Source organism: Lutra lutra, chromosome 7 (genome assembly GCF_902655055.1).
Source record: "Lutra lutra chromosome 7, mLutLut1.2, whole genome shotgun sequence".
NCBI lineage: Eukaryota > Metazoa > Chordata > Mammalia > Carnivora > Mustelidae > Lutra > Lutra lutra.
The window spans coordinates 116,418,635-116,441,782 of record NC_062284.1 but is presented as its reverse complement, the minus strand read 5'-3'; the positions used below and the strand labels follow the sequence as shown (position 1 = coordinate 116,441,782).

Here is a 23,148-nt window from a genome sequence, read left to right as displayed (position 1 = left end):
TCACGTTATAACACGTATCAAAACTTCATTCCTTTTTATGGCTAAATAATGTTCCAACATTTGGCTAGAAAATTTTTTAATCCTAATCCTGTCCTATTTATTTATCATTTTATTTATCCATTGGTGAACATTTAGATTGTTTCCAGTTTTTGGCCCTTGTGAATCATGCTGCTACGAACATTCATGTACAAGTTTCTGTATGGATGTACGTATGTTTTCTTTTCTCTTAGGTATCTCCCCAGTGATAGAATGGCTGGGTTATCTGGTACTCCATTTTGAGGAACTGTCAAGCTCTTGCCCGGAGTGGCTACATCATTTAACATTCCCACCAGCAATGAATCCTCCGTGTCCTTGCCAACACTTGCTAATGTCCATCTTTTTTGTTACACTCTTCTCAGTGTATGTGAAGGTATCTTATTGTGGTATGGATTTGCATTTACCTCATGACTAATGATATGGCCCATCCTTTCATATGGCTATTGGTCATCTGTATCTCTTTGAAGAAATGTTTATTCATATCATTTGCCCACTCTAAATCAGGTTATTTTTCTTTTTATTGGGTAGAGGTTTCCTTAAACACCTGGAACCAGTAAGTCTTTTTTGAGGGCCTCTGTGTGCTTGTTTTGGTGTGTCTTCAACACTCAGCCAGGCAGGTTACAACTCTGCCTTGAGCTTTTACTTCCCATTTGCTCAGAGACTCAAGGTTAGCCACAGGCAAGTGTTTAAGGCCTTCTCAGATCTTTCCTGAGCTTACACAACTCTGGGCATGGGCACAATTCTGTTCATGAGCATTTCCTTCTAGATTCTCAGGAGTATATTAGAACTTTCCAGAGTCCTCTGTGGACACCTTATTTCTCATATTTTCCTTTTAAGCTTTTTGTTTAGACTGTTATTTGCCCTGTTGCCTACCATCTCAGGCAGTCACAATGTTAAACAATTGCCTCTGAATTTTTTCAACAAACAGTTCTTGGGAGAAGTCTCTTAGTACTAGTTGAGCTCCAAGTCAGGAAAACTGAAGCAAGCCTTGTGACTGTGATTTCCACTGAACCACCAGATTTGGTCAAGCAGTGACAGTTCTCAGAGAATAAGATTTTAAGGAGCCCCAACCCCGTGCTGCCCCTTTAGAGGATACTGCTTTGTATCATGATGCGTTCTATTTGTTCTCATGGTTACCATGGAGCTGGGGCAGGGAGGTGGGAATAAAAATGCCACCAAGCTTTCTGTTCTTACTGAAAGGTAGTCTCCTTCTTAAGAAGATGTTCCCAACATTACTGCAAGTCTTTGCTTAATTTTCAAATTTCTAAAAAAGTTGCTTTGACAACTTTTGCCAGTTTTCTCATTGCTTTGATGGAGAAGATTTTTGGAGGTTCTTAGTCTGCCATTTTACTTGACGTTATCTTTTGGTTCTTTTTTTTCCTATGTCTTTGGTGAGATTTTCTAATTTTTCATTTGTTTTAAGAACATCTGTTACTGCTCTCTGAAGCATTTTTATAATGATTCCTTTAAAATTTTTGTTAGGTCATGGGGTGTCTGGGTGGCTTAGTCAGCTAAGTGTCCAACTCTTGGTTTGGGCCCAAGTCATGATCTCAGGGTCCTAAGATCCAGCTGGCATGGGCATGGGGCTCCCTGCTCAGCGGGGAGTCTGCTTCTCCCTCTCCCTCTGCCCCTTCCCCACAGGTGCAGGTGCAGGTGCAGTGGGCGCTCTCTGTCTCTCTCTCAAATAATAAATAAATCTTAAAAATAGATAAATAAAATCTTTGTCAGATCATTCCAACATCTGGTTTATCTCCATGTTAATATCTCTTGATAGTCTTTTCTAATTCAACTTGCTGTTTTCCTGATTCTTGCTATGACAAATGAGTTTTTATTGTATCGTGGACATTCTGAATATTATGTTAGGAAACTCTGTATCCTATTTAAGTCTTCTACTTTAGCAAGCAGTCACCATGCTTAGACTTAGCTTGTAGGTAATAGCATACTATTTTGGGCTTTCTTTCCAATAATAATTTAGGTTCCAGAACCTTTGCAGTGCTATTCTGGTATGCTTTGTTTGTTTACTTGGTGCTGCTTTGTTCCCCTGGTGCCTGCTTGATCCCTTCTAAAGGTGGAGTATTAGTAATCAACATGTGAATATTTTTAAAGTTATAGGATTGATTGAGATCACAAAAGAAAGTAATGTAGAGAAGACCAGTCATTGTGCGCTGGGGTACTCCCAACATTAGGGGTTGAGTGCACAGGAAGAACCAATAAAGACACTAAGAAGTATTCTCAGGTAAAAGAAAAACCAGGTGTAAGGGGGAAAGGAGTAAAGTGATCAACTGTGTCAGATGATGCTCATGAATAAGATGAGAACAGAGAGTTAACCATTGGATTTGGAAATGTGGATGTCTTTTGTGGTTGGAATGGGTCTAAGAGAGAGTGGGAGGGACAGTGAGCATCAACAACTCCTTCGAGAAGTTTTACTGCATATAGGAACAAGGAGAGAGGACAGTAATGTTAGGAAGTGAGGTCTAGAGAAGTTTGTTAATAAGTGGGAGAAATAATAGCATTTTTTATTATGACTCATGTGGTAGTGAGCAAGATTTTCATGATCTAGGAAATGAGAGAATTGATGAATCTGGTTCCTTCAATAGATAAGATAATATAGTATCTACTGCACAAATGAAGATACTTAGTTAGGAGTGTAGATACTGTGGTAATGAGGGGTAGGTGGTACAGTTCTGGCCCTAATCAGAATTAGCACAGATTTCACAGAATAAGGGAATAGTCCTTCATGAAACTCCCCTTATTTGAGACACCAGCTGAAAGCTCTGGCATTCTTAGACCACCTGTGCTTCTGATACAACCGATTATAAATTCATGGGTTCCTGTTAACCCCCTCAAATTCAGTAATTCACTAGGATGACTCACAGAACTCAGGAAAGCACTATACTTACAATTATAGTTTTATTATAAAGGGTATAAATTAGGACTAGCCAAAAGAAGAGACCACAGGGTAAGATCTGGAAGGTCCCAAAAGCAGAGTTTCCATTTTTCCTCCTGTGAAATCAGGGCATGCCACCCTCCCCGCACATTGATGTGTTTACCAGCCAGGAAGCTCAACCAAGCTTCAGTGTCCAGAGTTTTTTTAATTGGGGTTTTATTATCTAGGTATGGTTAATTGAATCATTAACAATGTGAGGGAACTCAGTGTCCAGCCCCATCTCCTTGGGGGTCAGGTTGATATCATAGGGCTTAAAGCCCCATCACTCTATTCACACGTTGGTCATTCCAGCATGGCCTGACTGTATACTGTAACTATCTAGGGGCCTGCCCTGAGTCACCTCATTAGCATAAACTCAGGTGTGGTCTTAGGGGCCCCCCACCAATAACAAAGATACTCCTGTCACTCAGGAAAGTCCCAGGTAGTACTTTCTGCCCAGGAACCCAAGACAAAGATCAGACAAATTCTTCATTATGTAACATGTGGGTACTATGATTGTAGAAGTTCCAGAAAGAGATAATGGATGCCTGGACTAGAATGTCAGGAGAAGGTATAGTCAGAAACTGTCAGATGCAGGAAATATTTTAAAAGTAGAGGTGATGGGGCGCCTGGGTGGCTCAGATGGTTAGGCATCTGCCTTTGGCTTGGGTCATGATCCCAGGGTCCATTGAGCCCCACATTGGGCTCCCTGCTTGGCAGGGAGTCTGCTTCTTCCCCTATCTCCCCCTGTACCCCCTGCTTGTGCTCTCTCACTCTCTCTGTCAAATCAATAAATAAAATCTTTAAAAAAAAAAAAAGTAGAGGTGACAGAACTCAGGGATGGATTAGATGTGAGAAACAAATGAAAGGAGCTTATGATGATTCCAAAGAAGTTTGCTTGAGCTGTTGGATGAAAGCTGTTGACATTTACTGGAAAGAGTGTTGGGGTAAGAGTCAAGACAGTTTTTTTAAATGTTAATTTATTATATCTGCTAGACTTTTTTTTTTTTTTTTTAAGATTTTATTTCTCTGAGAGCATGTGGAGGAGGGGCAGAGAGGAGAGAGGGTGAAGCAGACCTCCCCCCATGGCGGACCAATGTGGGCAGATTCCAGGACCTGGAGTTCATAACCTGAGCTGAAGTCAGATGTGTAACCAGCTGGGCCACCCAGGTGCCCCATGTGTCTGTTAGACTTTCAAGTGGAAATGTCAAATAGGAAGGCAATGGGATGCTTCCCATTGAAAGCCTGCATTTGGAGGTTGGTAGGTTATAGAGCCCATTTAAAGCCATGAAATTGGATGACATCAGCTATGGACTCAGTTTTGATTGTGAATAGTTAGAAGAAATGTGAAAATTGGAGCCTTTTGGGATACTCCCAACATTTTGAGGTTGGGAAGATGAGGAAGAATGAAAAAAAGGAGACTGAGACAGAGTTACGAAAGCCAGGGATGTGTCTCTTCATTGAAACACAAAGACAAGAGTTATGTTACTTAGTAATTCTTACGTATTGACATTGCCAGATATTTTTCCTGCTTTGTTGTCTCTTGATTTTGTGTTGTTATTATTTCATTTATTTTTCAGGATAGACATTTAAAATTTTTATGTGGTCAGACTTACTGGGTTTTAAAATTTATAACCTAAAGGTTTTATTAGTATTTCAACTTTAAAATTGTAAAGTTTTATATTTTACAGTGTTTTATATCTTTATATTTCCTTATTTGGTGATATTAGTATATTGACATAAAAACGAAGGTAGTGATCAAACTTTATTTTTATCCAAATTGCTAGACTATTACAGCTTTAGGATTAGGGGTGAACGCCCATTAGATTATTGGAAGAGATGATAAAACAGCAATGACAGCTGGAGGGATCTTGTAAGGTTTGCCCTGTATTGAGAAGTGTGGTATATTTTATGCGATTCTTTTATTAGTTGGTAAGAAAATGGAGAAAAATGCTGTGTAGTTAGCTTATTTTGCAAACACAGAAAATTGAAAGAATTCTGGTCTTGAAGAAATGAGGCCAGAATTTAATTCCTAGCTTTACTCAGATATGATCATAGGCAAGTCATTTAGTTGCCTGTTCTTTTATTTCCCCATCTTTTAAATGGATTTTTTCTTAGCTTTAGTTCTTTTATAAGATCAACTAATACAATGCTTGTGATGATGTTATTTAAACCATAAGGTGTAATACAAGTATGAGGGGGCACCTGGGTGGGTCAGTTGGTTAAGTGTTCAACTCTTGGCTTCTGCTCGGGTCATGATCTCAGGGTCATGTGATCAAGTCCCACATTGGGCTCTACACTCAGCGCTCAGCACAGAGTCTGTTTGTCTCTCTCCCCCACCTCAAATAAACAAATAAAATCTTTAAAAATGAACAACAACAAAAAAAAAACAAGTAATGGGGTACTGACTTTGATATTTGGTGATAGGGTAAAATGTTTCCTAGTGACAGTTCATACTGCATCTACTCTGAACGGATGAATGGTAGCTCACCAAGAAAATAATGTATTGGGTTTCATATAAACTGCCACTGTTGACATTAGTCTGTAGATAGACTGAATTCTGCCCTTCTGTTTTGTTTAACTGTTTCCTTTCTTTGTTTCAGTTGCTGATTGTTGGAGGTTCTTTTGGTCTTCGTGAGTTTTCACAAATCCGCTATGATGCTGTGAAAATTAAAGTAAGGACTGTAATTGGAGTTTAACATGTGTCTGTGTATATGATTGTTCAGGTTTAGTGTGTTTACTTAGTGTACTAAGCAGTGTGAGTTTTGTCTAATTTTTCAAGGGGTTGTATGATCTTTGGGCTCTTTCTTCCTCTTTAAGACAACATGAGTGATCATATGGAAATGAATCATGAAATATAAAGAATTTAGTTATCTTATTCATAGAAAATTTGCAATACTGCATTCTCCAATGAAATATATTCAGTAGAGTTGTTTTTAGGATTTAAAAGGGGCTGGAGAATGTTGGACAATTTTACTCCTGTTATATTATTCTAATTACAAATTAGCTGTTTTATATTAATACCAGTAATTTTATGAATTATATTGATATATAAAGTATACTGATAAACTGAAGGAAAGGAAAATTATTTTTCATTACAAATAATGATACTTAACTTTTTTAGGTATATATTTATATGTTATATATGAAACTATACATATAAATATATGTGAAATTTATTTCACAGGTGAGGAAACTGAGGCTCAGAGAGCTTCAGTAACTTACCTATGGATACATGGCTATTTAGAGCTATTTAGGATTTTCACCCTCTTTGATTTACAATCATGAACAAATTTAGGCCAGGTGTTACATAAGAACTCTAGTTAAGTAACTCTGATTAATTCATTCAGAAGTATGTAGTTTTTTGGGGCACCTGGGTGGCTCAGTTGGTTGGGCGACTGCCTTCAGCTCAGGTCATGATCCTGGAGTCCTGGGATCGAATCCCACATCAGGCTCTCTGCTTGCCAGGGAATCTGCTTCTCCTTCTGACCTCTCTCCTCTTATATTCTCTCTCTCTCAAATAAATAAATAAAATCTTAAAAAAAAAAGTATGTAGCTTTTGTTTGTGGCCACATCTGATATTTTTCCCAAGTTTTGTATATGTAAAGCATATATACATATGTATAATTTCCTATGTACATATATAACATTTATATATACAAATTTTTCTACCAATATTATTGAGATCTACTAGTGAAATATATATTATATAATGTATATTAATTATATTAATTAATAATTATTAGTAGGAAAGTAAAGTGTATTAAAGACCCATTCAATTTTCTCAGTTAATTTTATAGTTTAAGAGAAACACCAACTTCAACTAGTCTTAAAGACAGTAAGTATTAGGGTAAATATTAAATTTAAAAAGAATGTATAATACATATAATGTTCCATGAAATCATGTTTTTATTTACTTTTTCCTTTAATATCTTGAATATATATGTTACTTTAAAGTCCTATCTCCAACGTACATCAACTATAGATCTGCTTTAATGTCTAGTTTTTTTCTCTTGTTGGTTTTGTGGGTAAATGTTCTGTCTTTGAACACACCTTGTAATTTTAATTTTGTTATTTTTATTTTAAGATTTTATTTATTTATTTGAGAGAGAGAGTGAGAGAGAAAGAGAGAAAGAGAGAGAGCATGAGCAGGAGGGGCAGAGGGAGAGTAGAGAAGCAGACTCTGTGCTGAGCAAGGAGCCTGATGCGGGACTCGATCCCAGGACCCTGGGATCATGACCTGAGCCGAAGGCAGAAGCTTAACCAACTGAGCCACCCAGGCACCCTGACCTTATAATTTTTTAACTGAATATTGGATCTTGGATAGCCTGGGGGCCAGTCCCCTTCCTGCTCTGGAGGAGTGAGTATTGAAGTTGATCACTGCTCCAGTGTCTGTTGGTCACTTATATTTCCTTTTTTGTGTGTCTTCTATTGTGATGTTTTAGGTCTTGGTTGCCCATTTTTTCTGTGGATTGTTGGTCTTTTTCTTATTGTTCTGTAAGATTTCTTTATACATGGCAGATTATAAGCCTTTTCGTCATCTTAATGGTGTCTTTTGATGAACAAGTTTAGTGTAGTCTGTTATTCCTTTTTTACTCAGAGTTACTTTTCTTTTTGTCCTTTTAAGAAGTTTTTCTTATGCCAAAATAAAAATATTTTTCAATATGATTGCTAAAATTTTTGTTTGGCCTTTTATACTGAGATCTGCAACTATAAAACCCAAATGGAATTGATTTTTTGTACACAGTGTGAGGAATTGTGATATTCTGATTTGTAAGAGATAGGTATTTGGTCTTTGCCCTATTTTCTGGCATTGAACTAAAATCCCTGGAATTTCCTAATTGTTGAGAGCAAGCAAGGTGTCTTTTGTTGTGTGAGTGATTTATGGAATGCCCCTGGGTAACCTAAAGATGGGGGCTGGTTGCTAGGAGAGCCAGCCTTGTGAGACAGGGTTGGAACTTTCAGTCCCACCTCTTGACTTCCAGGGAGGGGAGTAGGGCTAGAGGTTGAATCAATTGCCAATGGCAAGGACTTAATCAGTCATCCCCATGTAATGAAGCACGAATAAAACCAAAAAGATAAGATTCAGACAAATTCCTGGCTGGGGAACTTGTAGAAGTGCTGGGAGAGTAGCCCTCTTAGAAAGGACATACAGGGACGCCGGGGTGGCTCAGTGGGTTAAGCCTCTGCTTTCCGCTCAGGTCATGATCTCAAGGTCCTGGGATCAAGTCCCGCATTGGGCTCTCTGCTCAGCAGGGAGCCTGCTTCCTCCTCTCTCTCTCTTTGCCTGCCTTTCTGCCTACTTGAGATCTCTCTCTGTCAAATGAATAAATAAAATCTTTAAAAAAAAAAAAAAAAGACATGCGATCTCCACACCTTCCCTTGTACTTTGCCTGAATAAATAAAATCTTAAAAAAAAAAAAAAAAAAAAAAGAAAGGACATGCGATCTCCACACCCTTCCCTTGTACTTTCCCTTGTGTCTTTTCTATCTGGTCTTTTATAAATAAAATGTTTCAGTTCTGTGAGTTGCTCAGGGAGGGATTGTTGGAACCTCCAGTCTATAGACAGTCAAGTCAGGTGACATCCTGGATTTGCAGTTGGTGTATGAAGTGGGGAAGGGGGCTATCTTAGATGACTGAGCCCCTAACGTGTGGGACCTGACTCATCTCCAGGTAGGTAGTGTCAGAATTGAGTTAATTGCTTGGTGGTTTGGAAAAAAACCCATACACATTGGAGGAACTATAACGGAACTAGCTGTAACTCAACTAATCTGAGTTTGTTTGCTCCTTGGTGAGTTGCAGATAGAGATTACAACAGCTCATTTATAGGAATGACAGCAGGCGGAGTTGTTACACAAAGGAAACTTGATTTGCAGCAAACAAGAAGATAATCATGGAAATAACTTCCAAATCCATGACTACCCAAACAGGGGTGAGAGAGTTCTTTTTATTTAAGATTAGGATGGATATTCAGAAAGGAGAGCTTTGTCATCACATGTAAAGACAGGAATAAGGTTGTGCAGACATAGTATCTTATGAAACCTGTGCTCCTCACAGGGCAAAGACTTTAATACTGTACTGAAGCATAATAACTGTTGGACAAAGGGAAGGGGCTATGGACACGATCCACAAGCTAGTATAAACTGGATGGGATCTTTCTTTCTTTCTTTTTTTTTTTTTTTAGGATTTTATTTATTTATGACAGAGAGAGAGAGAGGGAGAAACAGGTTTCCCCTGAGCAGTGAGCCCTATATGGGGCTCCATCCTAAGACACTGGGATCATGACCTTAGCTGAAGGCAGACTCTTAAATGACTGAGCCACCCAGGTGCTGAGCTGGATGAGATCTTAGGCTGGTTTTCTCAGGTAAGGTCTGCCAGGGCCTGCTTGTTCATAGACTGGAACCTTATCAGTTGACCCATAGCCAGTGTATTTCTTAGTGGGGTCTGAAAAGAAACAGTAGCTGACTACAGAGAAACAGTTCTGAAAAACAAGCTTTAAATTTCCTGCTAGTTTCAATCCTGCAAAGACAGCTCAAGAATGTGCTAGGTCAATCTTTACTTTTGAAATAGCACTGGGAGTTTTACCATTGATTTTTTTGTTTCTGATATGGTTAGGCTATCTACTGGCCTATTAGAGACTTAGTTTTTACATTCCCATTGTTCCCTTAAAATTCTTAACTGCTGTTTTGTTTTTTGTTTTTTCTTTTTCTTTTTCATTTCTTTGTAATTCTAACACCCCGTAGGCAGTTCTGCGAAGAAGTGTGCTTGGGCAAGTAGAGTTGGTAAGGCACACATCCAGGGGGTGGGGGAATAGTGGCAGGGGATAGCTGGGGACCTGAAATGTCTGGGTCTTTCTTTTTCTGGGGATCCCTAACTCTGCTTCTAGAATGTTTCCCCTAATATAGACAATAAGTTGTCTAAGCACCATTTACTGACACAACATTTTTCCTTCCTGCTCTTCTGTGTCTGTTTTGTTGTCTGTTCTGTTGCATTAATTTATTTACAAATTACATTGTGGTTTTCAAATTAATTGTGCATTCCTGAGAAATGAACTCACCTTGTCTTTTTGGTATGTTGCTGTCTTTTGTAGTATGTTCTTCAGGAATTCTGCATTAGTGAAGTTGGCCTGTTCTCTTACTATCTTTTTCAAATTTTGACATCAAACTTGTGCTCACCACATAACTAGAAGGTTTTTTTGTTACACTGGCATTATTTCTTCTTTAGTGGATTCCACTGGTAAAGCCACCTGAACCTGGGGTTTTCTTTACGTAAGATTTTAAAGTTCAGATTCATCTCTTTATACATTATAACACTGTTCAAATAGTTTATTTTTTCTATTACATGTTAGAAAGTTGTAGTTTTCTATGAACTTGTCCATTTTGTCTAATTTTTCAAGTTTGTGGGCCTAAAAGTATTCATATTATCCGAGTATCTGTTGCCCATAAAATTTATATTGTTGACATCCTTTTCATTCTGAATACGCATATTTGTGACTTCTCTTTCTTCTAAGTCGATTTTACTTGAGATTTATCGATAACTTTTGGTTAAGTTTATTCTCTTGTCATGCATTTGTTTGATCTTTAATTAGTTCTGTTCTCTATTTACTTTTTCCTTTAAGTTTCTTTTTTCTAACTTTATGAGGTAGATTCTTAGCTCTTTTCCTGTCCATCTTTTTTTTTGTAATTTTTTAAAGAATTTTATTTATTTATTTGATAGAGAGCATAAGCAGAGGGAGCAGCAGGCAGAGGGAGAGGGAGAGGCGGGCTCCCCACTGAATAGAAAGCCTGATGTGGGACTTGGTCCCAGGACCCTGGGATCATGACCTGAGTCAAACACAGCTGTTTAATTGACTGAGCCACTCAGGCATCCTCTTTTTTTTGTAATATATGCTTATAAGCTGACAAATTTCCTTTTAAACATGGGCCTAGCATGTCATGCAAGTTTAATATATAATATGTTCACAATCATTTAATTAAAAATGTTTTCAGTTATTCAGAAGCTACTTAGAAGTGTTTAATTTATAACTATAGGGTATTTTCTAATTATTTTTTATTGATTTCTAACTTAGATGCATTGTGATCAAAGAATATTTTCAATGAGCTCATTCTTTGATATTTGTTGAGACTTTATGACACAGCATATGATCAGTTTATATATAATGTGCGCTTGAAAAAATGTACGCCTGGCAGTGCTGGGTACATATTAAAATTTACACATCCATTTATACATTCATTTGGTCAAGTTTGTAGGGTTTTCTCAAATTTTATGTAGTGTTGACTTTTTAAATCTGTTTTTTCTATCTGCTACTGAGAAAATTGTGCTGACATCTCTATTATGACTCCCATTTCACCATGATATTAGGCACACATAATTTCAGAATTAGTACATCTTCATGGCTGAGTTTTTAGTATAATGAAGTTTTCCTTAAAAAAAAAAATTCAGGGTGCCTGGGTAGCTCAGATGGTTAGGTGTCTGCCTTCAGCTCAGGTCATGATCCTGGGGTCCTGGGATCAAGTCCTGCATGGGGCTTCCTGCTCCTTGGGGCGCCTGCTTCTCTCTCTGCCTCTGCCTCTCTCTTTGTCTCTCATGAATAAATAAATAAAATCTTTTAAAAATTCCAAATAAATATCAGTAAATTTAAAGATCAGGTTGGTTTTATTCATTGATTCCTGCATCTGGCAAAAGGAAAGAGCTCTGAAGAGCTGTATAAAATAGGAGACTTTTAAAGACCGAACTGAGCAGGGACAAGGAACATGTTATTTCATCTTTCTTTGGGGGACAGACGGGGACAGTCAGGCAGTTTACCTCACTCCTCTGACCAGGAAGTTCCAGACTGACTGGTTAAGATCACATTCCTGAGAGAGAGTGGAACTTAGGTTAGATATTAAGTGTCAGTTTGGTGACATGCTTAGCAGAAGTGACTCCATTTTGGACCTGTTGCCTTTTTCTTAACGCTTTGCTTGCTAATAATGCTTCTTTCCTTAAAGGCTGTTTTGTTGGATGTTAATATGACTTCTTTAGCTTCCTTTTTAAGCTTAACCTTTCTATATACTTAGGTTTTAAATATATCTCTTATAAACAGAATATATGTTTTTAATAGTCTTGTTTTTTAATTGGATCATTAAATCCATTTGCATTTAATGTAAATTTTTATGTATTTGGGTTTAAATATACTTCTTATTTGCTGTTTGTTACAGTTATTTCTTTCTGACTTTTTTTGTGGTCCTCTTTTGGATTAATAATGTTTTATTAATTTGTTATTGTTCTTTTGGTTAGAAAGCTGTATTTTTACTCTTCCACTGAAGGTTACTCTAGAGATTATTGCAGGTTTTAGTTTTTGTTTTTTTCCTTCTATTGTTTGGTGTTGAGGGGGAGCAGGATATGCTGTCCCAAAATGAACCATTTTGACATGTGGATTATTTTGAGCTGAAGACCTAGCAGACTATGGAAAGGATTTTTATCTCTCCTTTAACTGCCTAAAACAACTTAGATGGAGGGCCTGTACCAAGAAGAGACCTATTACCAGGGATAACTTTTTATATCAGAAAGACTTACCTGCATGGCATAGTGGACATTTGTTTACCAAACATTTGCTTTTTATCTTCCTGTGAATTGTCTTCCTCCCCTTTTAAACGCTAGCTTCCTACCTCATTTTCCTTAGCTCAGAATGATATTTAATTGTCTGACTCAATTTCCTGGCTACCTGTGAGTCTCATGTCTTTGTGGGCCTCCTGTACATATATAATTAAATTTGTTTTTCTCCTGTTCATGTGTTTTATGTCAATTAATTATTAGGCCAACCTCACCATCCCAGCCATTCCATATATAACTTTTTTTTTTCCCCTTATATAACTTTTTAAATTCAAAATTGAATCTAACAGACTTAAATAACTTATGGCTCCTCTTTCTTTTCTGCAGATTGATCCTGAATTAGAAAAAAAACTGAAAATGAATAAAATATCATTGGAATCCGAGTATGAGGTACATATGTTAATATATGTTATATGTTAATATAATCTCTCTTTTGTAGCAGTTAAAATAATATAATATATAATGTTAATATAATCTCTCTTTTGTAGCAGTTTTCCTAGCCAGTGACTGATTCTATCTTAAATTATTACCAGTGCAGAAAAAAATGAGCCCAAACAATATGGTATTAGGACAACTAACTATGTAGTCATTTGATAAGAAAATATGATGGATCTATATTTCACGTGTTAAAATGAATAAATTCTAGGTAGAACAAAAATTTAAAAATAAAAAAAAGTGCTAAAATACTAGGGGGAAAAATGGAGATTCTTTTTGTGGTCTTAAGTCAGAAAAGTTGATTTAAATGTGATACAAAATTCAAAAACTTTAAAAGTAAAGATTGATGAGTTTATATATAAAAATTCAGAAGTTCAGCCTAAAAAAAAAAAATAAGGTATATAAAGTCACTAGTTAAATGAGGAATCCTAAAAATACTGTTATGATGAATTAGTTTACTTAAATATGAACAGCATTTACAGATCAACATGGAAAAGTTTAACATTTTAGTTGGTCAGTGGGAACATGAGGCAAAGAATTTAAAGACTTCAGCAAAAAGGAAATAAATATCATTCTTTTGTGTGTGTGTGTGTCTTTTTTTTAATGATATTTTTAAATTTAAATTCAATTAGCCAACATAGTAGTACATCATTAGTTTTTGATGAAGTGTTTAGTGATTCATTAGTTGCCTATAACACCCAGTGCTCCTCACATCACATGCCCTCCTTAATGCCCATCACCCAGTTACCCATCTCCCTACCCATCTCCCTTTCCACAACCCTCAGTTTGTTTCCCAGAGTCAAGAATCTCTCATGGTTTGTCTCCCTCTCTGATTTCTCCCCATTCAGTTTTTCCCTTCCTTCCCCTATGATCCTCTGTGCTATTTCTTATATTCCACGTATGAGTGAAACCATATGATAATTGTCTTTCTCTGACTGACTTATTTCACTTAGCATAATACCCTCCAGTTCCTTCCATATCAATGTTACTGGTAGGTATTTATCCTTTCTAATGGCTGAGTAATACGCCATTGTATATATACACCACATCTTCTTTATCCATTCATCTGTTGAAGGACATCTCTGCTCCTTCCACAGTTTGGGTATTGTGGACATTGCTTCTGTGAACATTGCTTCTGTGAACATTGGGGCACATGTGCCCCTTCTTCTCACTACATCTGTATCTTTGGGGTAAATATCCAGTACTGCAATTGCTGGGTTGTAGGGTAGCTCTATTTTTAGCTTCTCGAGAAACCTCCATACTGTTTTCCAGAGTGGCAGTACCATCTTGCATTCCCACCAAAAATGCAAGAGGTTTCCCCTTTCTCCACATCCTTGCCAACATTTGTTGTTCCCTGTCTTGTTAATTTTAGTCATTCCAACTGGTATAAGGTAGTATCTCATTGTGGTTTTGATTTGTATCTCCCTGATACAAATGTGATGTGGAGAATAAATAATTCTTAAACATAGGACAAGATACCAAGCTTATAGGAATGTTAGTTAAAATTATAAGAATGTGTCATCGTCCACCCATCTGATTAGCAAAAATTCCTGTTTAATAGCAAATGGTGTTATAGCATGTAGTTAGGAAGATGTTTTCCATTTCTTGTATATTGTTGATTTTTTGCCTGTGGATCATACTTTCCTGTTTCTTTGTATGGTTAGTTATTTTGCTTGAAAGATGAACATTGTGAAATACATTGAAGAAACTTGTGAAGAGTGTTGATTTTCATTTTAGCAGGCAGTTCAATTATTGGCTGATTATTTTGAGCTTGGTTTGTCTTTTTAAGGGAGGCTCTGTGGAAAGTCTTTGGTGTTTCCTATACTGCTGTAACTCTATGGGGCTCATTCGCCAAATTGTCTCTCCAGAGGATCTTGTCAGAGCTTGGATTGCAATGAGTCCAAAGCAGGTCTTACTCTTGGCATAATCCTTATTCCTAAAGATTAGCCTTTTTGGTGTCTCAGGCGTATGTCAAGGTAGGTGTTAAAGAGAGGTCTCCACTGTAGCAGGGCTGAAAATCCAGTATTGATTGGCAATGCGTTTCTTCAGCACTTCTTGATTCTGTTTCATACTCAATTCTGTAACGGTTGTTAAGTGGTAAGCCTTAGGTGGTCTTGCCCAACACATGTACAGCATGGTCTTCAGTGACTGTCCATGTTTTGCTAAATTCCACAGAGACACTTTCATTTACTGTAGACCTGTGAAGACTGAAACAGTTTTATGTGAAGTCGTTCTGCCCGCCTTGCATCCCATCTAAGAAATATTCTTAAATTCTCTTAAGCATATTTGTCTTATGTTACCGGGGTAAAGGCCATCTTATCTTCAAAGCTTTTTGTAACTTTGGGTAATTTCAATACTGTACTTGAAAATAACTTATTCCCTTGCACATTAAATAAGTAGAACTTTGTTCATTTATGTATATTTAATATAGACTCCTAGCGAAACTGTAAGTGACATTTAGAGCATGGTTTCAGTTCACTACTTCCCCATTATTTTGTCAAGACCAGTGACTTGCTACTTCTCAATCTATAAGCACTATGTCAGTAGTGATGCTCTGGAGGGTTTGTCTGGGAGTAAATTTTCTTTTAGTTATTTTGGGAACCATAGAATTTGAGAGCTGAAGAAACCATCTAGACCATTTGGTTTAGCCTTTTTATTATTACTTATGAGGGAATTAGTGCCCAGATGGCTTATTAAATCACTTGCCCAAGGTTATACAGCTTGTTAGTAAAAGAGAAAGGCTTATTATCCAAGTGTCAGTGTAAATTCATATTGTTTTTCCTATCTCTGGATATAAGCGATTCTGTGTTCTCTGAGCCTTTTTTTTCTCAGTAATTCCAGAACAATAAAAGTAGATGTAGAAAAGTTACTGTCAGAGTGGTGTTGAAGGGTGAAGAACCATTTATATTCTTCCCTTTATTCGACCTTCATTTCTGTGCTGGGCGGCATTTCATACTGTGAAGGTACGATGATCCAAACTGTAGTTTAAACTAGGTTTTATTGAATAAAAGGGATTTGCTCCTGGCATCTGTGGGGAATGTCTTCATTTGCAGGCTCAGGCTCATTTCTCAGGTGCAGGACAAATCATTAGTCTCTTTTCTTCCTTCTAGCAGACTTTAGGGTCTCCACCTTTGTTCTTTTCCTCTCATTTACTACTGTCACCAGGCTAACCCATGCTAGTCATTATTAGCTGAGTCAGCCTTCAGAGTTGGACTTTTGTTTTCCCGGCTTCTTGCCTTTCTTTGTGCTCTCAGAAATAAAGTATGCAGACTCTTTCTCTAATTCAGTAATTTTATTCTGATGGGGGGAGGGAGAAAGATTTTCTAATTAACCTCCACAGCAAGCAAGAAAAATTCCAAATCCTAGAAGATATGTCACTACTTCAGTTAGTATGTGTGACATGCAGCTGATTTATTTGTTACAATTTGAGGGCCTATTGGATTTTTTCCACTCATTTAGTCATTCATTTAGTAATGTCCTAATCAAAGCCACAGGACTTTTACCCTAATATATATACTTTAATTTTTGTGGCTCTGTAGAAAATAAAGGACTCCGCTTTTGATGACTGGAAGAATATTCGAGGACCCAGGCCTTGGGAAGATCCTGACCTCCTCCAAGGACGAAATCCAGAAATTCTTAAGACTAAGACAACTTGACTCAGTTGATTCTTTTCTTTTTCTTTTTCTTTTTTTTTTAAACAAAAATGTTATCAACTGGAATTCCCACTACATACTAAGGGGGAAGAAAATTTCAGACCTGCAGAAGCTTGGATATGAGTAATGTGATGACAGATAATCTTGATTAAAACATCACAGTAACATCAGGCAGTGATTTTTTTGTCAATCCTGTGTAGGAAAATAATATCAATCACAGGTGATGAGAGTTTTGGTTTTACGTATAATACCTCACATGATATACTAATCAGTCTCCAAAGTATATAACTGATGATTGTGTTGATACCATTAAAACATGTTGAGAAAATAATATTGTTCTTGGTTAAGGCAAAGATCATGTAGTAGTACATATTATATACAGATACAGCAAATTTGTTCAAGTATTCCAAATTTGTTATCTATGTGACTACAATTTGGAAATGCTGCTTAAAGGTATACTTTATGCCTTAGCATAATTTTCATGCAACTTGACTGTAGTTCTATTCTTTTTCTTTTTTTAACTTGGGGTTTGCTATGATCTAAATGCTAGGCAAAAAGATAGAATTGAGAGAAGTTGGGTTTTTTTTTTAGTTTATTTTCTCCTTTTTACCTGTGTCTTAGCCAGCCTGTTACCCCACTCTCTGATTTTTTTCATACTGAGTTCCAGGTGCCTAAAGTCTCAATTGAAATACTCCCTCTTATGTTGACAAAAAATTATAAATCTACCTGCCTCTTGCCCAATCAAGATCACTGTTTTCAGTGGGTTAGTTTTAGCAAAAAGAAAATCAAGCTGATTATTTAATGATGATAAATCATGAGATATTAGAGAACAGTTGGATTTCATGGGCCAAAAAAAATAATAGATCTCCACTTAACATTGCTCCATGTACAAAAAGTAACTCAAAATGGATCTAAATGTAAAACTTAAAACTTTTGGGAAAAGAAGGAAGAAAGTCTTCAGGACTTAGTGTATAATTGTTGAAAAATAGTTCTTAACAAAAACATTCATAAAAGAAAAACTTGGTAAATTGAATCTCATCAAAATTAAAAACTTATGTTTTCCAAAGACCCCATTAAAAGTGAAAAGACAATCCAGACTGAGAGAAAATACTTGCAAACCACATTTATGATAAAAGGCTCATATCTAGAATATATGAAGAATTCTGAAAACTCAGTAATAAAAAAGCAAACAGTCCAATAAGAAAATGGTCAAAAGACACAAAGCAGCATTTCACTGAATATATTCACTATATGAATATGGCAAATAAGCACATGAAGAGAATGGTTAACATCACTAGCTATCGGGGAAATACAAATTTGGACTACCTTGAGAAATCACTACACACTTACTAAAATAGCTGAAATAAAAAAGTGACAATTCCAAATGCTGGTAAGGATGTGGAGAAACTGGACCCCTCACACATTGCTGGTATAATGTAAAATGGTACCACTCATCTAGGAAATTGTTTGACATTTTCTTTAAAAACAGCATGGGGGACTTCAGTTTCTGGTCAAACATTTAGGAACCTTGGAAGTTACACCTCCCATCCTAACACAAAGAAAAAGCTGAAAACCTGAAAATCAACAGCTATTCTTTGATCCATGGGAGAATTGAGGACACAGGACAAAACCACCAACTGAAAACTTGAGACAGACAGATAGAGAGGATCACAGGTTACCTGGAGGAGAACCCACCTGAAAGCCACTGTTGGAGCCAGGATCAGGTAGGAATGCTTGAAGGGTAATTGACTAATTACTGGAGACAGAGCATGGACAAGCTTGAGTTAAAAACTCCCTAGATACCAGGCCAGGGGCATATTTTTGTGAGTTTTAGTTCCTGGAGCCCCACTAGATTCTCACTCTGAATATTAGAGAAAAATCTTGTGGTTTCAGCAGGAGGGAGGAGAAATGAACCATTCTGAAATATGTCCTCTGAATTTTGTTCTTAACAAAAAGCCTAGCCTCAAAGGAAACTTTTGCTGGAGACTAATCACACTGGATTTTGCCAGAGCTTAACCAACTCTAGGGTAAGAGAACTACCCAATTTAGTCCCTTCTAGCCTCCTGTTTTACCTAAATGGGTTGAGGGTGTGGGGAGGAAACCTGGAGAGGTAGTAGTGAAAGTCATGTGGGACCATGATCACTAAAAGACTAAGACCTAATCATAAAACCATAGAATGTTCCCTTCCCCCTTCACATTACTACCAATTCACTGAAGGCTATTCAGTGGAGTTTCTTTTCCCCAATCCAGCTGAGTATTATGGTCAACTTTGAAAAGAGAAATTACAATGCATATTAAAATACAAAAAGCACAGCTTGAAAAGACCAAGCATCAAAATCAGATTCATATATGGCAAGGAAGTTGGACTCACCAGACTGAGAATTTAAAATAACTATAAGTAATATGTTTAGAGCTCTGATGGAAAAAGTACACAACACGAAAGAACAGATGGGTAATATAAGCAGATAGATGGGAATTTTAAGAGTCAAAGAGAAATTCTAGAAGTCAGAAACAGTGTAATAGAAATGCCTTTGATGGGGTCATCAATAGAATGGACATGACTGCCAGATGGTAATTTAAAGACAAGGAGCACCAATAAAGGTATTTAAGTAATTATTTTTTTTAAATCACAATTACATTTTTTCCTTTCTGAATTCATTTAAGAACAAATAAAACACTTTCTATAAAATGTATTTTGAGGTCTACATATAGAAATGTAATATATTAGGCAATAATAGAACAAAAAAAGGTGGGAATGAAGCTTTATTGGAGCAAGGAAATAACACCAGATGATAATTGAATCCACAGGAAGCAAAGAAGAGAACCAAACTTGATAAATAAGAAGATTAACATTTAAAAGCTTATAAATAATTAAACGACTTCTTTAGAGGTACTTGGGTGGCTCATTTGGTTAAGGTCCGATTCTTGATTTCGGTTCAGGTCGTTATCTCATGATTGTGAGATTGAGCCCTGCATTGGGTTCTGTGCTCAGTTAGGAGTTTGCTGGAGATTCTCTCTCTCCCTTTGCCACTCCCCGCCCAACTCATGCACATGTGCATGCATGTGTTCTCTCTCAGTCTCCCTCTCTAATAAATAAATCTTAAAAAAACACTTCTTTGAAACACATAGAAGAACATAAGTCAATAATTATAAGATGTTTGTTGGGCTTGTGACATGCATAGGCTCAGGTCATGATCCCAGGGTCCTGGGATCGAGCCCCACATGGGGCTCTCTGCTTGGCAGGGAGCCTGCTTCCCTTCCTCTCTCTCTCTGCATGCCTCTCTGCCTACTTGTGATCTCTGTCTATCAAATAAATAAATTTAAAAAAAATTTTTTTTAATGTAGTTAAAAATCATGGGATGCCTGGGTAGTTCTGTCATTGGGCATCTGCCTTCACCTCGGGTTGTAGTCCTGTGGTCCTGGGATCAGCCCCGAGTTGGGCTCCCTGCTCAGCAGGGGGCCTGTTTCTCCCTCTGCCTGCTGCTCCCCTGCTTGTGCTCTCTCTTTTTGCCAAATAAATAATAAAAATAATAAAGTAGTTAAAAATCATAAAAGGAATTAAATGTTACGCTATAAAATATCCTATTAATACAAAACAAGGCAGTTAAGGCCTAGAAAAAAATACAAAAGACGTAGAAAATAGTAAAAATAGCAGATGGCAGTCGTACTTAGCAGCTTACATTAAATATAAAAGAATTATATTCACTAATTAAAAGGCAGAGATTGACAGAATGGATAAAAACCACAATCCAACTATATGCTCTCTATAAGAGGCTCACTTTAGGTTCAAAGGCATTAAGTTCAAAGTATAAGGATGGAAAAATTGACACCGTGCAAATGGTAACCATATCAGAGAAAGTATACTTTGAGGCAAAAAATTATTATAAGAGACAAAGAGGAACATTTTATAATGATAAATGGTCAATAGGCAAGAAAACATAACTTATAAAAACATATGCAACCAACAACACAACCCAATAATACAAAAAGCAAATACATAGAAAAAGGCAATTTTAAAATAATAGTAGGAGACTTCAATATCCAACTTTTAATTATGAATAGAAAAAGTAGGCATAGGAGACTTTAATACACAGCTTTTAATAATGACTAGAACAAGTAGGTGAAAGATCATCTACTTAGGTAAACAAAAGACTTGAACAACACTGTAAACAAACTAGACCTGACCTCTGTGGATTACCCAACAACAGCAGAAGACACATTCTTCTCAAGTGTACATGGAACATTCTCCAGGGTAGACCTTATGTAAGATCATAAAACAAGCCTCAAGAAAACTTAAAAGGATTTCAATCATACTAATATCAAACATGTTCTAGGATTGTAAGAAATCAACTATAGGGGAAATTTTGGAAACTTATAAGTACATGAAAACAAAATGTAATTGACTGTCCAGCTGGTCAGAGGAGAAATCAAAAGCATAATAAATACTTTGAGATGAATCAAAATGAAGATACAACATACCAAAACTATGGGATGCATCAAAACAGTACTTAGTTGGAAATATGTAGCCATAAACACCTATATTAAGAAAAGATCTCAGAGTTCCTGGGTGGCTCAGTCGTTAAGCGTCTGCCTTCTGCTTGGGATCCCAGGGTCCTGGGATCAAGCCCTGCATCGGGCTCCCTGCTCGGCAGGAAGCCTTCCTCTCCTTCTTCTACCTCCCCCACCCACCCCACTTGTGTTCCTTCTCTCTGTCAAATAAATAGTCTTAAAAAAAAAAAAGATCTCATTAGTGACTTAACCTTTTACTTTAATGCACTTGAAGAAGAAAGCAAACAAAACCTAAAGCAGACAGAAGAAAGTAAAGATTAGAACAGAAATTTCAAATGAAGGAGAATAGAAACACAATAGAGAAATCAGTGAAATTGGAGGCTCTTTTTTTTTTTAAAGATCAATGAAATTGACAAGCCGATAGCTAGATTGACTAAAATTTAAAAAGAAGAGAAATCATTAAAATCAGGAATGAGAGAGGGGACTTTACTAGCAAACTTAGAGCAATTAAACTATATGGAATGCTATAGACAATTCTATGCCAATAAATTACATAATTTAGATTAAATAAATTCGAAAAGACAACTACCTAGAAAGACAAACTACCAAAATTGATTCAAGAAGGAATATTAATCTGAATAGACCTATAAGAAGTAATTGAATTATACCCACCCACCCACACATACACACACACACACACATACACAGCACAGACCCAGACAGCTTTGTTGTGATTTCTACCAAATATTCAAAAGAAGAATTAATACCAAATCTTTACACACATTTCCAAAAAGGTAGAAAAGAATGGAACACTTATCAACTCATTCTATGAAGCTAGTATTATCCTGATACAAAAAAACAGGCAAAAGCATAACAAAAGGACAGGTCAGTACCTTCTATGAACATAGATGCAAAAATCCTCAATAGAACACTAGCAAACTGAATCCAATAATATGTAGAGAGGGGTTTTCCATCATGATCCATTGAGATTTATCTCAGGTATGGAAGATTGATTTATCATTCAAAAATTATGTAATATGCTACATCAATGAAATTAAGAACAAAAACTTCATAATCATATCGATGCAGAAAAACACTTGACAGAATTCACCTCTTCATGATGAAAACACTCAACAAATTAGGTATCGGAAGAAACATGGTTCAGCTTGACAAAAGTCATCTACAAAACAACCAAAAAGCACCTCACAGCTATCAAATTTAACAGGCAAGGAATGACTGCTTTCTTCGTAAGATCAGAAAGAAGGAAGAATACCTGCTCTCACCACTGTTATTTGACATTAAACTTGGAGGTTTTAGCCAGGACAATTAGGAGGGCACAAAACGAAATAAGCATCCAGATGGGAAATGAAGAAGGAAAAACATCAATCTTTGTAGATGACATGATCTTGTTCAGAGTACATTGTAAGGAATCCACTAAAAACTATAATAAATGAGTTTGGCACTCAAAGGGGAGTGGTGTTCAGATTTGGTAAAACTAAGCCTCTAAGGCAGGCAGTGTTTCTTTTTCAGTATCTTGCCTGATCTCTCTTGTCTCCACAATGGCAAAGACAGTGCTTTGTGAACTGACCTTAAGTCTTTCCTGGTCATTCCAAGTCCCTGGTAAGGAATGAATATATCAGTTTAAGACATTGATGTCTTATGCCTTTGGGAATCCATTTAAGCATTGCAATTCAGCATTCAATTGATGGTTATGTTCTGTCTTTGTCCTTGAGTTCCCTATCATAGGGAAACTCAGCTTTCTGACATAAAGTATTAGTAATCTATGTAAAATTTACTGAAGATTTCATAGAGAAAAGAGAAATCCCCTTATTAAATTCCTCTTTCACACAAAGTCCATCATGATCTTCCCATCTTTTACTCACTTGGCCATTTCCTTATGTAGGGCCCAGCCTTGATGGATTCTGTTTTTCTGTTTCTGGATCTTCTCTTGCTCTTAGCCAGTACCTTCCCAATTCCTTTCCTTCTCTCTGTCCCCCA

At 36.7% G+C, this 23,148-nt stretch overlaps 1 protein-coding gene across 4 annotated transcripts in view; it reads left to right on the top strand.

The window, feature by feature from the left end:
• The window catches only part of LOC125105267 (cytochrome c oxidase assembly protein COX16 homolog, mitochondrial), a 31,736-nt gene that overhangs the window by 5,282 nt on the left and 3,306 nt on the right, over window positions 1-23,148 (top strand). Inside the window, exons 2-5 of one of the 4 annotated variants that reach the window (XM_047738575.1) lie at window positions 5,566-5,637; window positions 9,706-9,744; window positions 12,881-12,943; window positions 16,528-19,205. In XM_047738575.1, the coding sequence (XP_047594531.1) occupies window positions 5,566-5,637; window positions 9,706-9,744; window positions 12,881-12,943; window positions 16,528-16,644 (291 nt within the window). In that variant the 3' untranslated portion in view covers window positions 16,645-19,205. Of the gene's footprint in view, window positions 1-5,565; window positions 5,638-9,705; window positions 9,745-12,880; window positions 12,944-16,527; window positions 19,206-23,148 lie in introns of those variants that run through there. The other 3 variants (XM_047738576.1, XM_047738577.1, XM_047738578.1) reach the window with 3 other exon arrangements.